A 16,284-nucleotide genomic window follows, 5' to 3' on the forward strand; every position below is an offset into this window, starting at 1 on the left:
TAAATGTTCATCCACCTTCAATACTTGTCAGCTCATTCATTCCTAATGGTCAACTCTGGCTGGCCTCTATTAATTCCTCTATTTTAACACGCATGCGCACACGCACACACATTTGCATGCCTTTCAAAATCATACATACACATCTCACGATCCATAAAGAATAATTTATGTCTTTGCCACGGAGGTTTTACTTTTGTTATTCTATATACACTATATAAATGAAGATGTTTTGTATGTATTGTATTGTGTGTGCATGTGCGTGCGCGCAAGTGTTTCTTGAATGAGTGTTACACAAAACTTGTTAGGTCGATACAGGTCAAACTAGGTGCAGGGGTGTAGTAAAGGCCACCAAGTAATCTATTGAGTCTTGGTGCGTGTGTTTAATAAGCTATTAAACTGCAAACATTTTACATCAGGCTTGCCAGAGGTCTGTATTCTGATTGTCCTCTCTATGAGCACCACAACAGTGGCCCCTCCTAAAGAGAAGCTCCATTCTGACATACTTCCAAATGACATTAGAATATACAGTGATACATAGAAATAGACACCTGCACCATGCTAGCAGTGAGCACACTTTACAGATGTGAGACTGAAACAAGAAAAATTGAGGTAGTCTGTTAACCCATCTTACTCATTTTGGGTATAAACGAGGGGATGAGGTGTAAAAGAAGCAATAAAGAGAGGACTCCTCCCATCTGATGCAGACTACTATTATCATATATTGAATAAATGGTTCTTTAAGGTAAAGGATACAAAGTCCTATCAAATCCAGTACGTCTAGATGGATGATGGTGTGTATTTTCAGAGAATGCACAATTGATTAGGTCTCTTGAAAGCATTTCTCATCAAGACTTGTCTTTGCACCTTGATGTGTTGAAGGTCAGAGTGAAAAATCTTTATGAGTGCTGAAGCCAAAGTCTTTCTTCTTGTAGAAAGCTTGTCAAATTTTTCTCAAGATTTGGTTAGATATAATGAAAAAAAAATCAAGGCTGGAACCAAAATAATCTTAGTTCTTTTCCCCCCGAATAACAAAATGACAAGAAAATGATGAACATCCATAAATGACACAATGACATGCATGAGCACACACAATGCATTCCTTGGACAGAAACTATGACAGTGACAGAATTAAATGGAGCCAGACTAATCGCAAAGAAGAGACATAGCAACACAAGGACCGGTACCGACCCCACCCAGAATGTCTGGAGTGTAGATTCCAAGGCAATGTAACATACGGGAAGTGATTTAAACAAAGTTATTTCAAGAACTAACAATCGCATATAGAAAGAATAATAACAAAATAGGAATTAAAATATCACATACACACTAAACAGTATATATACCTTACAAATTGCATTCGGGAAATTAAGAAAATATGTATTCTATGTATTAAAAAACACCACAGGAGCTCAACTGTAAATCAAGTTTTGTGTAAATATAACTACAGAGTCACATCAGAATCAGCTTTATTGGCCAGGTTTGTGCATGCCAAACAAGGAATTTGACGCCGGTTGATCTCAGCCTCTGTACAACATTCAGGTGACTAACAACATTTAAGTGATATTATTGCCCAGTGATGTCTCTGAGACTCTGAGTGGTGTGAGTTCATCAGAGCGACAGCCTGGGGAAAGAAGCTGTGTCTGTGTCTGCTGGTTTTGGCGTACAGCACTCTGTAACGCCGTCCGGAGGGGAGTACTTCGAACAGACTGTGACCTGGGTGAGAAGAGTCTGTAGAGATGTTGCTTGCACGTTTCCTGGTCCTGGACAAGTCTTGGATGTTGGAGGTTGGTCCCGATTATCTTTTCCGCAGTCCTGATTATAAGTTGCAGTCTGTGCTTGTCTTGTTTGGTGACTGATCCAAACACGACAGTGATGGAGGTGCAGAGGATAGACTGGATGATGACAGTGTAGAAGGTCTTCAGCAGCTCCTGTGGCAGGTTGAACTTCCTGAGCTGTCTCAGAAAGTAGAGCCTTTGCTGGGCCTTCTTCCGGACAGAGTCTATGTGGCCGGTCCATTTCAGGTCCCAAGAGATTGTGGATGCCAGGAACTTGAAGGTGTCTGTGGAGGGAATAGCATTACTGAGGATAGTGAGGGGTGGAAGTGGTGAAGGGTCTCTCCTGAAGTCCACTGTCATCTCCACGGTCTTGAGCGGGTTCAGCTCCAGGTGGTTTTGGCTGCACCAGTGGACCAGCCGCTCCACCTCCTGTCTGTGCACATTCTCGTCACCGTCCCGGATCAGTCCGATGAGAGTGGTGTTGTCCGCATACTTCAGGAGCTTCACAGAAGAGTCGCCTGAGGAGCAATCGTTGGTGTAGAGAGAGAAGACCAGTGGGGAGAGGACGCACCCCTGGGAGCGCCAGTGTTGGTGGTCCGGGTGCCGGATGTAATGGTCCCCAGCCTCATATGCTGTCTCCTTTCGGTCAGGAAGCTGGTGATCCACTGACAGGTGGAGGCAGGCACCGCGAGCTGTATGAGCTTCTGGTGGAGGATGTCGGGAGCGATGGTGTTGAACGCCAAGCTGAAGTCCACAAACAGGATCCTGGCGCACGTCCCTGAGGTGTCTAGGTGGCGCAGGATGTAGTGCAGTCCCATGTTGACCGCATCGTCCACCGACCTGTTTGCCCGGTAGGCAAACTGCAGGGGTTCGAGCAGGGGCCCCATGATGTACTTCAGGTGGCTCAATACTAGCCTCTCAAAGGATTTCATGACCACAGATGTCAGGGCGACAGGTCTGGGGCACTACTCCTACCGTCGCTATGGCCTGTACTTTTGTTGTCTCCGCTAGGGGGTTGGTTTCTTGAAGCCTGTGATGCTCTGCAGGCCTTTCCACACTGATGAGGGATCAGGATTGGCAGCGAGGTGTCTCTCCAGGCTCTCCCCATAGCACCTCTTGGCTTTGCTGATCTCTAGGTTCAGTGTGTTCTTGGCCTGCCTGAACAGGTCCCGGTCCCCACTCCTGTAGGCCTCCTCCTTGGCTTTGCGCGGCATCCTGAAGTTTTGTGTAAACCACGGTTTGTTGTTGTTGTACGTGCAGAAGGTCTTAGTCTGCACACACAAGTCCTCACAAAAGCTGATGTATGATGTCCCAACACCCAATCGGTGCAGTCAAAGCAGGCTTGGAGGTCCTGCTTTGACTCCACTGTCCATTTCCTCACAGTCCCCACCACAGGCTTAGAAGTTTTTCATTTCTGCCTGTAGGTTGGGATCATATGCAGCAGCGTTCAGTGAAATGGGATTCAAAGATTGAATGACTCCTATTAAACTCTGCGTGTATGAGTGTGTGCAAGACTATTCTAAATCTCCCCTGACTTAATGCTTATTGCTAAATCTATAAATGTAGCCAATTAAGTGCGGGGTCTTAAATATCTTCCACAGTCTTAAACAAATGAAGTCTTTAAATCATTGGCAATGACTTAACTTCACATACAATTCACTGAACGAAGTACGAGCCAAATACATGCGGAATTACGTTGACATTGAACAGCGTTGTTACTGCAATGGGTAATGTGTTGGTAAACATTAAAAAGAAAAATAACACAGCGCTTTCACAAGAATTGTTAATGGCTTCTAATATTGAGCAGTGTAAGCAATTTGAAGAAAGCAGCTCATTCTGCTATTCCAAGAAGTGTCAATGGAAGCATGCAAATGTCACTGCAGCATCAATCAAATGAATCATTCTGTCTCTCTCGTTGTCACGATGTCTACATCCATGGGGAATTAAAGGCCATAAATTGTGTTTTAAAAGTTCTGTTTTTCTCTTTCTCAATGTCTTATTGGTGGAGTTTTTTTTTTTTTTCTCATTGTCCCAGTTTTACTTAAACTGACTTGCATAACATAATCCAACGGGCCGACATTTGGTTGCTCATCAATCACCAGACATTTGTAAGGAAATAGAGACAGCTGCTTTGCATTGTGCCCCTTGTGTACGCATTTTGGCTGTGGCCAGTAAACAAAGCGGATGGGGACAATAAGGATATGAAGCAGATGAGGTATTTTGGGGTGGGTGACTGTTCAGAAGCTTTATCTCTTCTGGGCAGGACAGATTTAATTCAAGGCCTCGCAGCAAGTACCTGTGCCCCACGTTTTAAACGGAAAGCATCTGACTTAGCCCAAGACTAAGGAAAACATTTGATTCACAGTAGCCTGAGAAGTGAAGAAAGAAAATAAAATATCAAAGAATATTCTATGCTCTACATCTACATATTGCTTGCTACTGCACCTTATTTTTGATTCATGGCGTCTGGCCCTCACATTGTTGCTGCAAATTTTACAAGAACAGATTGAAGAAAGTTTTGACAACAAAAATCATTTTTATTCAATCGGTCCTCTCACATGACCAGCGTGTCTGTCACTGGATGAACAATGTGGTATTCTCTTTCTCTCTTTCCTCAGTTGATGGGTGCATCGACTGGTCGGTGGATCTTAAGGAGTACCATGTTCTGGCCGGCGAGCCAGTAAGGGTGAAATGTGCCTTGTTCTACAGTTATATCCGGACCAACTACACCATGGCCACCAATGCCAAACTGCGTCTCATCTGGTACAAGAACAAAGGGGATGCTGAGGTAAATTTACTGTTTGACTTTTTTTTTTTTCTGGAGAAAATTGATATTACAGGTAATAAAAGTATAAGGGATCCAATCTCTCATGAAGCTTAATTTTTTTTTTCTGATTTGTAAGAACAAATCTGAAAGACAACTTGATGATTAGATAATTGGCTCAAATCTTCATTCCTAACCTACAGAAGCCAAGAAATTGTATATTAATTGTTGTCCCTTATACAGATTGTAAATTCAATCTAACCATATATTCGAGTCATGTTGTTAAGCATACTATTACTTTTCCAATTATCATTATGTTTTCAGTTTCAATGGCCATTGTATCAGTAGATCAATGAAGATATATTGGTTTGGTAAACAGATAAAACCATCAAGAGAAAACAATGATGTAGAACAAGACAAATTTCATCTGGGTTTTTTTTCATTGTACTTCGCTGTAATTACTTTTTACTTTTTAGAAAGTCATTTATTAATTACTTTTTACTTTTTAGAAAGTCATTTATTACCAAGGGTGCACAAAAATGCACTTAAAAATTTAAGGCACCTTGAATTGATTTTTATAAATACAACCGTTTTCCCATTACCTTCCTACGATACATTTACTCTGCACCCTTCAGGAACCCATCATCTTCTCAGGCCATAGGCTGAGTAAAGAAGACGATTCCATCTGGTTCAGGTCTGCTGAAATGGAAGATAATGGTTTCTACACTTGTGTACTCAGGTAACATACATTCATGTGGCCTCAGAAACAATTCTCTTTGGTGAAACATCACAGATCGAAATTGACATTGCTGTCATCACTTTGTGATCTTGTCGCCCAATCATAGAGATGTTTTGCTAATCACCAAGTGTAAAAAACGAATTACTGCTCCTCATAAGAGTAACATCCAATAAGTTATGGAATGCAGATGTTTGTTTGTGCAACTGATTTCATATCTTCCCCCTTATAACAGTGGTTGAAAAGCAATCGGTTCAACTATTAACATTGACAAACAACACCGTTATCTCTGTTCAATTTGAACTTAGAACTTCATAGAATGAACATCAGGTGAATTGGCGTAGTCGTAGCCTTCCTTTGCTTTGCATTTTTCGGCCTCTTCTCCATCCCTCCCTCCAACTCCACTTTTCTTTCTTCCACACAGAAGCTTCTTTTCTTTATCTCACCAGCTGCCTCCATCTTCCTATCATCTGCAGATCTCTCCCTTTTTTTCCAACCAGTGCATCTTCCTTCCTGTATTTCTCTGGCTCTGCCTGTTTGCACCAAATTCCCCTCACACCACCATCGCTCCCCTCCTCACTCTCCGCCTACCTCCCATTCCTGCCAGAGTCTGACACCTATCCTCCTTAATAAGACCCCCCCTCCCCAAACCCCCTCTCTCGCTCCCTGCACTCTCAGCATGACAACCTAATTAGGGCCTGGTGACTGTCATTGTCTGAGGGTCTGTTATTAACACTGTCTTACTCCTCCCCTCTCTTTCTCTTTCTCACTCACTCACTCACTCACTCACTCACTCACTCACTCACTCACTCACTCACTCACTCACTCACTCACTCACTCACTCACTCATGCATTGCTAGAAGATTGACTATGTAATGTGCTACTATACAGTACAGAGGTCGCTGGTAGTATGTTCTTCAATAAATCACTTACCTTCAATGTTCTTGTTGCTCATGCACAGTATGTAAAATGTGTTTTTCTGGCTGGGCAGCTTCTCCCAATGACTTAAGTCTGTCATTTACGTACATACCTTCATGCCAGATAAGTTCTCTGGGTGGCACAACCCTAAAATGTGGGCATTCCTTCTCAAATCAAGCCTTGTGAACATTCTACCCTCGACTTCAGTATTTTTCCACCTATGTGTGCCAGAGATCATGAAAATTCAAGTACCCCACGAAGGTACCAAACCACTAAACAATTACGGAGAATGCAACACCCCTAGTTTGCAAGCCAGAGTCATTCACGGCAAGAATGCTGCGAAATTCACGAGCAGCTGCGTGATTCTCTATGGTCCCGTAGTTGGCAGGATTTAAGGGATGATAACAGTATAGCAGCTGCGATTACTATGTTGTCCATTGTTGCTTAGGAAATGAAAAAAAATTTTTTTTTTCCCTTATTCAAATGAGTAATAGCCCACCCTCTTTCTGATACATTTGGCTGGAGTGACACTCGCACAAGCAAGTGAAGAGCCGCAATCAGATTCACATGGGTGGTATGTTCTTTTTGCTAATCCAATAAGAAGTCATGTAGATGTTTTCAATTGGAATAGCCTGGATGTGTCTTGTCAATGCATGTGCTGTGATGACATAAGTTTACAGTGACATTGTAATTCATGCTCTTGAATCCATGGCAGCTTCAACCACGCTGTTGCTTTGATAACATGTAAAACAATTGCAACTACTGTGCTAAACAGACAACCGAGCCTTCATCTCGAGAAGTCATATGACAAAAAGTAGGCATCTCATTGTTCTGATTAAACATACAGTATTTACCAGATATGAATAGTTTGTCACATTTGAACAGTTGACCAGAGATCTTCAATTGGAAGGACAAAAACTCTGCATGTAAACCTGGCTAACATATTGTCATGCGGTGGATGTGTTAGACGTCTGGCTAGGATCATTTGCATAGAGGAAAAGTGTACCAAGTGTCCAAGGACATAAGCACAAACGGGAGAATAAGCCTTTATAAGTTCATGGCCAATTGATTAGCTGGCGTCAAATTCTGTCTTTTATCAACTTTCTTCAGATACAGCAAGTCAAAATGTCATGGATTTGAAGACAGCCTAATAAATGTTCATACCATGCAGTCAGTTTGCAAAGGTGTGCCTCAGTTGGAAGGTAATCTCTCAGTTGCGGTGTGTGTTGGTCTGAGTGTGCCTGTGTGTGTCAGGGCAGATATCCAGACAAAAAGGAACAATCTGAAGACTCTATTACAAAGTCAAAGGTGCTCAGGTGAACAAGCAGTTAGTTGCAATCCTTCTCAGGGGAGTGGAAAATAATGTTCTCTGAGACCTGAGCTTCAGCGAAAAAGGTTCATACAAGACAGAGGGTGAAACGCAATGAATTTTTGGAGGTGGAAGAGAAGTGAGAAATGTGGGAGATAAAAAGACAAACTCATAGTGTGAGAGCGTAATTTGAAAAAATAATAATAATTCAAATGCAAAGATGTATAGGGAAGATTGGATTTTGTGGAGAGTCAGTGAGGATGGGAGAGAGAGAGTGAAAAAAATGAAAGACTAATTTCCTTCAAACGTCTGAGCTCCTAAGTCAGGGTACATACTGTCTCAGATGAGGTAACACAAAAATTGGAAATTGAGCCTTGCTCATTAACATAGGAAAATAATACCAAAGTAAAGCGCATACGGGAGAGAATGAGTATTTATTCCGAAGAGCAGCCAAAAGAGAATAGCCCAGATTGTATGCGTCCAATCACCTCAGACAGGCTCCAGAGACCATTTTTGAGGGCCTTTCTGAAAAATGAATACCTTCTCTTAGTATTCTGGTCAGGAAAATAATCAGTCATGTATTGAGTGCTTGATAATCTGGAACAATTTACAACATGAGAGACTTAATTTGTTCATTATCCATTCTCAAAAAGTAACAAAAAACAACACCAAGTTTTTGTGAAGTGTTGAAAAGTACCAGCCAGGCAAACTAAAAAATGTTGGATAGCGGACATTTCTCTAGAACAGTAGATTTGGTTTAGACGACTTGGCTGTGTTTTTAGTTAACCCGAAGTTGCTGAGCTGATTTTTAACTGAGATGGATAATCATTTTCAACTGTTACTTCGCTGCTGTAAACAAATTCGATTTTTGGCAACAGTGAATGAAAACTGAAATTTTACAACTGAATTTTTACAACTTTCAAAGATTGACATTCAGTACAAAATGAACCCCCATGATGATTAAAATCCCTCAAAATTAAAGCCCATATTCCACAGCAATATAATGTGTTGACATGGAAAAAAGAAAAAATAATAAAACCCATATTTCACACCAATATAATGTGTTGACATGGGGAAAAGAAATAGAATTATGCCACATGGTTTCCAGTAATATGAAATGATGTACTCGTTATTACCTTTGCTAAAATCAAAGCTTTTGTAGAGAGATCTCAAAAAACCTTGTTGGGGTTTATGGCCAAGGAGGAAAAAACTTTTTGTCACTGCTTCAGGTAGGAACATACTATTTTTATGCTTTGTTTTTTTACATTTTATACCAAATATAATTCTTTTCAGTAACTGTTTGTAGAATAAATGAATAACAATTAAATGAGAGTTTCAAAAAATGAAAACAATTTCAGATGGATAGGCTTCAAGTGCCATAATGCTCATATCGCAGAATAATGAACATAACACTGATTATATTCAATAATGATTGATATTGATATTGATACGGCCTGGAGTCCCAATGATTAGCACACCTACCTCAGGTGTTCTGGGTTTAAACATCACCTTGTATGACATTTGCAAGGTCTCCATGTGCTTGGACCATTTTTTTTTCAGGTGCTAGGGCTTCTTCCGTAATACAAAAACATGCATGTTCAACTAATTAACGGCTCTAAATTATCTCTAGGCGTGAATGTGTTGTGTTTGTTTTTCTGTCGATTGCTTGACCCTACACCCCTTTGGATCGGCTCCAGTTCACCCAAGACCATGACAAGAATGAATGAGGAGGTGGACGAAATGAATGGATGGATGTCACTAATGATGGCTATATCTTTTTTTTAATGTTGTGCTAAAAGGTAGCAGATGAAATAAATACAACAAAAACTATCTAAGGAAAATAAAAATAAAATGTATTATATTATAGCATTAAAGCACATCACAACTGATGTGCTAAATGTCAATAGGATATATCAGGATAGATCCCTTCCACTTTTCCATTTTACATTTCACAGACATTAATTCAACACAGTTTGCCTCTGCAAGTGACTTGATGGTGGAAAGTCCCTTAAGGATATCCTGCTGCATTTTTATGTAATGTAATAAGAGGCATGATTTGTCTTGGTTACATAGACGCTGGGAGCACAAGAACTGGAGTCAAGTCAACAACAACAAAAGAACTGAAAATGAGTGCGATGTTTTAAAAATAAATTCTATTCTATTGTAATGATCTGGTCTCTCACATAAGCAGGAGGCAGAAACAATGAAATCTCATCATAGTGTCACAGAAGTATTGTCTGTATTCAAACTATAATACCCATTTGACAGTGGAAACAAAATTTTACGCTAATCCACATTTTCACATTTGATGGGAATTTCTTTCCATTTGGGGATGATTGTTATGCCTACATTTATGGAGTAGTGCCATCTGTCCATCCAGTTACAAAATGCCACCCAGCAGTTTTTGTTGCCAACATGGAGTACCAAAAACCCCATAGAGTTTTTCATGGATTGAGTCTGAGTGAAAGTATGCTTTATGGATCATCCATGAAAACAAATTGGAGTTGCTCTCCCAATGTCTGTCCACATCCAGAAGAACATTTGGCAGGTTCGATATCAGTGATTATGGGCCTGGCTCATAATCTTTAGTTACTAAAGGTGTTTGATGGAGTTGAGATCAGGGTTTCCACAATATTGGAAAGGAAGAGTAAAATTGTTCAAATGTCTGGAGTTAAATGATGTTTCTCTTCTAAAATGTCAGTGTCATTCTCACTTATAATTGCATGAACCTGTTTTGCCATTTAGCTTTTAACAATGAATTCAAATGAACAGCTGATTTATGTTTGCCATCTGTTTCTTGGGGACGTGTGCTCCTTTGTAGCCTTCTTCTATCTCAGATGCTCCCCTGTGGTATTTCTAGTAAGCAGAACCACCTGTCTTTCTGTATGGGATAATTACACTTTGCACAAAAGAAACTCACACATAGTCACAGGAGTGTTTTGTGATGCCAGATAAATATTTAACCTTTCTCTTCATCAGATTTTTTAACAATAAATCCAGCAAGCAGGCACAAGTCCACACAATGATAGTGGAAGAGGCAATAGAGGGGAGAAGTGGGGAGCGGTCATTTGAAGTGTCTTTGGCAGTCCTCTATGACTTGGCAGCCACTGAGTCAGAACCCTTCTCATGCCAGTTTGGGCCACGTGCCAGTTCATGCCCGCTTGAGAGCTTGAGCCATGCTTTTGAGAAAAGGTAAAAAAAAAAGGCTTTTATTGCATTCAACTTCATTGCTTTTAAAAGGTGTTGTGAAATACTGTACAATCTAAGCTAGAGTGATATGGAGGAAGGCTTGAAGACAAAAAAGTGCAGATATGAAGACCACCTGCAGTGAGGTCTACAGTTACAGAGACTGCTGTGTTTATAATGAGGCCATTCATTTGGTTTCCACAATATTCAAAAGTAGTCCTGCATACCTGTGAGAAAGTATTCTCAATCATTAAAAGGAGAGTGGAAATTATTTCCTTTCGCTTTATTATCTTTTCAATTAAAGTCATCAAAGTCCACTTAACATGTGAAAACAAATTGAAGATGTTTGTGGCTTGAGCATAACTATGCAAACGGAATGTCCAAAGCCAGTGAAAGGAAACTCAACAATCAGTTCAAATCCACAGACGAAGTCGAGTAAATTTGTAGTCAATATCCTAACTTTTTTAACCTCTGAGGTTATTTTTCATGACTATCTATGGCCAATATTTTTAATGCTGATATTTAAGCCTCCTCACCGCAATACCTGTATGAATAATAAAGCTCTACGGTGGAAAGGCGTCTCTGAGTCCCTGCAGGGATTAAATATGCTGCATGCCAATTCTCAGGCCCAAATTTCAAAGCCTTGCTTTCCACCTCATTACATGAAGGACGTAACACTTATTGCACTACCAGCAATTGTTGGCCTTGGCTGTAAATGATGAAGTGGAGAATCGAATGATATGGACTTAAGCCATGTCAATGTTGCAGCAGTGCTGCTGCATTTTTTTTTCTTAAATGTTTACCTAGCGGACTACTGTACATTGTCATACTTTACTAGGTCTTTTGCGGATCTTAGATTTAATGAGTGCTTGTTGAAATGCATTTACCAAACATGAAGGACAGTAGGTGTAGCTTTTTAATGAACTTAGTTCCTGCTTTAAGATTTGAATCGGTTCTCAGAGTACTCCGACCGAATGGTTAGACACTGACCCACTTTGAAACTCATTATTTTCTTTCTTTAGAATCAATCACTAGATTTCACCCCTTGCAATATTGCAGACATACTGCAGAGATAAAATAAACAACCTAAATGTGATTTGTGCTATCATTTGTATGTCAATGTAATGTGAGTGGTGAAAAATAGCCGTTCTACTTTCTAGCCGTGACATGACAACACAACGCAACACACCCATATATCAACTTCAAAAACTGTTTTTAACAATAAACTGAATGTCAATGCCACATAAAACCATTTCATGGACTCCCACAGTGTCTATAAAGTACGTAATAACACATCATTAAAATATAGGTGATGTTTGTTCCTCTACTGCTTCCACTCTGTGACTGAAACTTACTGAATACTTCCAGCCGGATAACTTGAGTCTGTTAAAGCGAAAGTTCAACTGGTTCCATAGAAGAAGAAGAAAAAAAAAAAGTTTACATTTCTTATATAAAATAAGTTTAAGCTGTGTCAAGTGTTGAATCATTTGTGTTGGTAGTGCACATGAAATAAAGTGGATAAATTAATTATTTCACAATAGATGCACACTTTGCATCTTTAGTGTATTGTGTGTTAGTCATCAGGCTTTCAACCGGTGCAGGCATCACGTATTTTGGAAAGCGTATTTTGCTAAGCGAATGCTGATCATTTGTTGGTGCCTCATGAGTAACACTACATAAATGACAGTGGTAAATATTTACGTATAATTGGTCATTTGTATTGTATTGTACATACATATATATATAGATATAGATATATATATATAATGATATATTATTGGTAAATATTGGTAAAAATGTATGACTGCCATAAACCGTCTGCATAGATTGGGGAGGGGCAATCACCACCGTACCATAACAACACATTTTAAAAATAACCGACTCTATTGACATCCACTGGGAGTAAAACAACACCCATCATTTCATCTCAATAAATTGTCTGTTTATTGATTGTCTTGGTAGAATGAAAACAGTAGAGGACAATCACTGACTCATATAATTGAAAATGCAATTCATAAAATCGTCCAATATAATATACTGTAGTTGAAGCATATGTGCTTTTCTGTGTAGATGCCTCAGTGTGCGCAGGTGTCATCCTCCCCCTTGCTGCCTGTTAGTTAGATTGATAGTCAAATTAATCTGCAGCTCCATCCAGGTATAAACACGCTGCCTGCTGGCCAGGATACATCCCCCTCTATTAGCACCATAATTCAATGCACCCTGCAGCAGTCTGGCCTGATCAGTGAGAGGTAATTGCAAGGAGGACACTTGATTTATTGACAAGGTTGATACGGTGGATTACAAGATAATTTGGGGATTCATTCATTCTACATTTTAGGCCAAATGATTGTCAACAGGTGGTCCGCGGCCATCCAGTGGTTCGAGGCGGTATTGTAGGTGGTCCACGAAATTGGAAATGAAAAATAACATTTTTAAAAATAAAATTGATTTATTATTTAGACTTGATTTATTTTCCAACAAATTTTGTGAACAATCAATCGACATTTTCTGTGTCTTCTTGGAGTATTTTCACCAAGTGTAACAAATTTAAATAGATTCCCCCTCCCCAAGCATAGTTACAGGGGGTACTAATTCTAACAGCAGCCTAAGTCAACCCGTGAGAATAAGAACCCCCTCCCATTTTTAGATTCATAGCCATCAGCCTTTTCTACCTAATGGTGATTCCTGACTGCCTAATGACTTTTTCACGTGGCTCAGTTGTGGAGTGATAGTCTCTACACTTGTAGGTGCTGGGTCCAATCCTCAAGCCAAGTGATCATATCAAAGTGTCCTTGAGCGAGGCATTTTATATTTATATTTTGCTCCCAGTACGGCCTGGCAACATTCATGGCAACATCAATTGACTTTTTCTGTCTTGTTGGGTTTTCATCAAGTGTAGCATATTTGAACAGGTTCCCCCCTCCCCAAGCAAAGTTACAAGGGATGTGGCTCGGTTATAGAGTGATAGATTTCACCCTTGAAGGTGGTGAATTCAATCTTCAAGTCAATTCAGACTTGATTTATTTTCCAGCTAATTTTGTGATTCATATACCCATCCAAATTACGTCAAATGTAGCTGAGATTCCCAAAATAGACAAACAGATGCAAATAAATAGCTTGTATAGGTCTATCCTCCTTCGGTGCAAAATAAAATAATACTCCACCAAAGAAGTGGTCCCTGAGTTGCTTCTTGGTTATATTGGTGGTCCCTTGGACAAAAAAACAGTTGAAAACCCCTGTTTTCGGCAAATGGCATTTTTCCTGGAGAATATTGGCCCAACACAAAAACGCAGTATTTTGAATGCAATGATAAACCCTATGTGGAATATAATTGAACTCAACTTTGTGCTGAGTCACTTTACACTGATTTAGTGTTACAGTTCTATGCTTAAGATTATCTTGGTGGTTCAATGTATATTTATTACGGCTTCTGGTATGTCATTTGCATTAAAAATGTTTCTCAACTCATCTGTTTCAGAATGATAACACTTTTCATTTGTCAATTGACAAACCAAATGCCGTATTGGCCCGAATATAAGACAACCCTGATTATAAGACGACCCCCTCTTTCTCAAGACTCAAGTTTGATAAAAGACTTTTTGAACACCAAATTTAATTTATATAGAGAAAATAATTACGGTACATCTGAAACAAATGATTATAACAATATATTCGAGAGAAAAAGCATGTTATTTTGCCTCATTCAAATCATGCAAAAATTGTCCATCACATCTTAATATCTGAACATTTAAATATGTAAACTAAAGAGCAATCACATTTGTAAATGAATGGCTTCTGGTTTTTGAAATGTATAAATAAACCTACTGTTTCTCCATTTTCTGTTATCTCTTCTCTTATTTTCTTCTCTTTTCTTTCTTAGCGCTATTTTTCATTTTTCTTCTTCGTGACAGGGGTTCACTTTGGCCTGGGGAGTTAAGTTCAGCATTCGCTTTAAAGATATCTGGCACCGTCTAGCATTGTGAATGGGTGTAATGTCTAGACCCCGAATGTAAGACGACCCCCACTTTTTCAGTCTTATTTCAATGCAAAAAACAACATCTTATATTAGGGCCAATGTGGCATATTAAGTCCATTTAGGAACACATTCACATAATAAAATGATGTACAAAACTTTGGATGTTTGTAGTTTGCCATCCTTTTTGTGCTATCGAAAGGCTTCATGTGAGCCATCTATGTGATGGGAATAAAAGCAAAATTTTAAGGGAATTATGAAAATTATGATACAAGCAGGAACACTTTGAACAACTCTCTGTCTAAGGGGCCACTAAATATACGTAAATATATATATAGTGTGTGTGTGTGCGTATATTCGTGTGTGTGCATGCGTGTGTGTGTCTTTAAGGTGCTATTTCTCAGCCTATCATATGAAGTCATCTAATACATCTGACTAGGTGTGACTCCACGCCTAATCCAATCAATTTGATCCTCAGCAGGAGGTGTTAAATGTCGAATGTGCTTGGTAAATCCAAGATTATTCTATTCTTATTTTTCAGTAAGATTATTCTCACATGGATAAAGGGTCTGAGGTGGTGTAACGATTGCTGTTATGTAATTTATGATGTGGAAAGTCAAGGCAACTGGGCATTCGTCACTGAGTTCTATAGATTGTGGCTTTAGGGAACAGGAGTGATATTGTACACATACTTTTCCACAAGAGCAGACGTCTTCCAAGATGTAGACTCAAGTTGAAGACATAGTGGAGGGGTACAGCCAGTGCAATACAGCAGCACAGAGACAAGTAGTCAGAACTGCACAAAAAATAATTTGAATTCATATAATTTGAACATGTTCATCAATTACTCGTGATTAAAATGTGTGAAACTGACATAAATTATCGTATTATATTCAAGGAGAAGATGGGACAAACAACTTCAGTTTACCACCACATTTTAATCACCCAATGAGCATTATAAAATTGGGTTTGTTTTTCTTTTCTTCAGTTTAGCCACTTTACATGAGTGGGCTTCCGCCGCTCTTCTCTGTAATTATTGTTCTTAATTATTAATAAGATTCATATTGTTGTGGAGAAGTATAGCGTAAGTACTCTTAGTAGCAGTCTGGTAGGACCTATGTAATGTGTCGAAGAGATGAAGAAGATGGCCGATTATAATGATGGCGGTTGCACTGTTCAGAAAAAGGTGTTGGCAAGAAAAAGCATAGCAACATTAGGTTGGAATTGGGCAGGGCATCAAATCTATTGAAGGATGAGCAATTGTTCTGTTCACATTCCCCTCCTCTGCTCTCCTTCTTTGTGATATAGCCTTTGATGTCTTTATTTCACCCCACAAATCCCTCAAGCTGTTCTCTTATAATTTCCGTTCCACCTTACGCTCTTTGCCTCCTTTGCAAAAGGAAAAAAAAATGGGAAAAAAATGTCTCTCGCCCATCTCCCAAACCACCATTAACAAATTGTTTTCTGTTATGTAGCCCCAGTGAGCAAGCCCTGTATACAATTTAGAATGTTTTCTTATCAGGTGTCCTCAAGTTTATTTCCGCCGCGGACTGCTTTGTCCATACTCTTTGCGGCAGTTTTGCAATTCAAGCTTGCGCAACATATGCTTCTGACGCAATGTTT

General features: G+C 39.5%; 1 protein-coding gene across 2 annotated transcripts in view; it reads left to right on the forward strand.

Moving 5' to 3' along the window:
* Positions 1-16,284, forward strand: part of il1rapl2 (interleukin 1 receptor accessory protein-like 2) — a 208,709-nt gene that overhangs the window by 120,716 nt on the left and 71,709 nt on the right. For both annotated transcript variants that reach the window (XM_088386756.1, XM_088386765.1), the window contains exons 3-4: positions 4,394-4,563; positions 5,175-5,278. In XM_088386756.1, the coding sequence (XP_088242882.1) occupies positions 4,394-4,563; positions 5,175-5,278 (274 nt within the window). The remainder of the gene's footprint in view (positions 1-4,393; positions 4,564-5,174; positions 5,279-16,284) is intronic.

Source organism: Syngnathus floridae, chromosome 1, assembly GCF_059516105.1.
Source record: "Syngnathus floridae isolate MCC-2025c chromosome 1, RoL_Sflo_1.0, whole genome shotgun sequence".
Lineage (NCBI taxonomy): Eukaryota > Metazoa > Chordata > Actinopteri > Syngnathiformes > Syngnathidae > Syngnathus > Syngnathus floridae.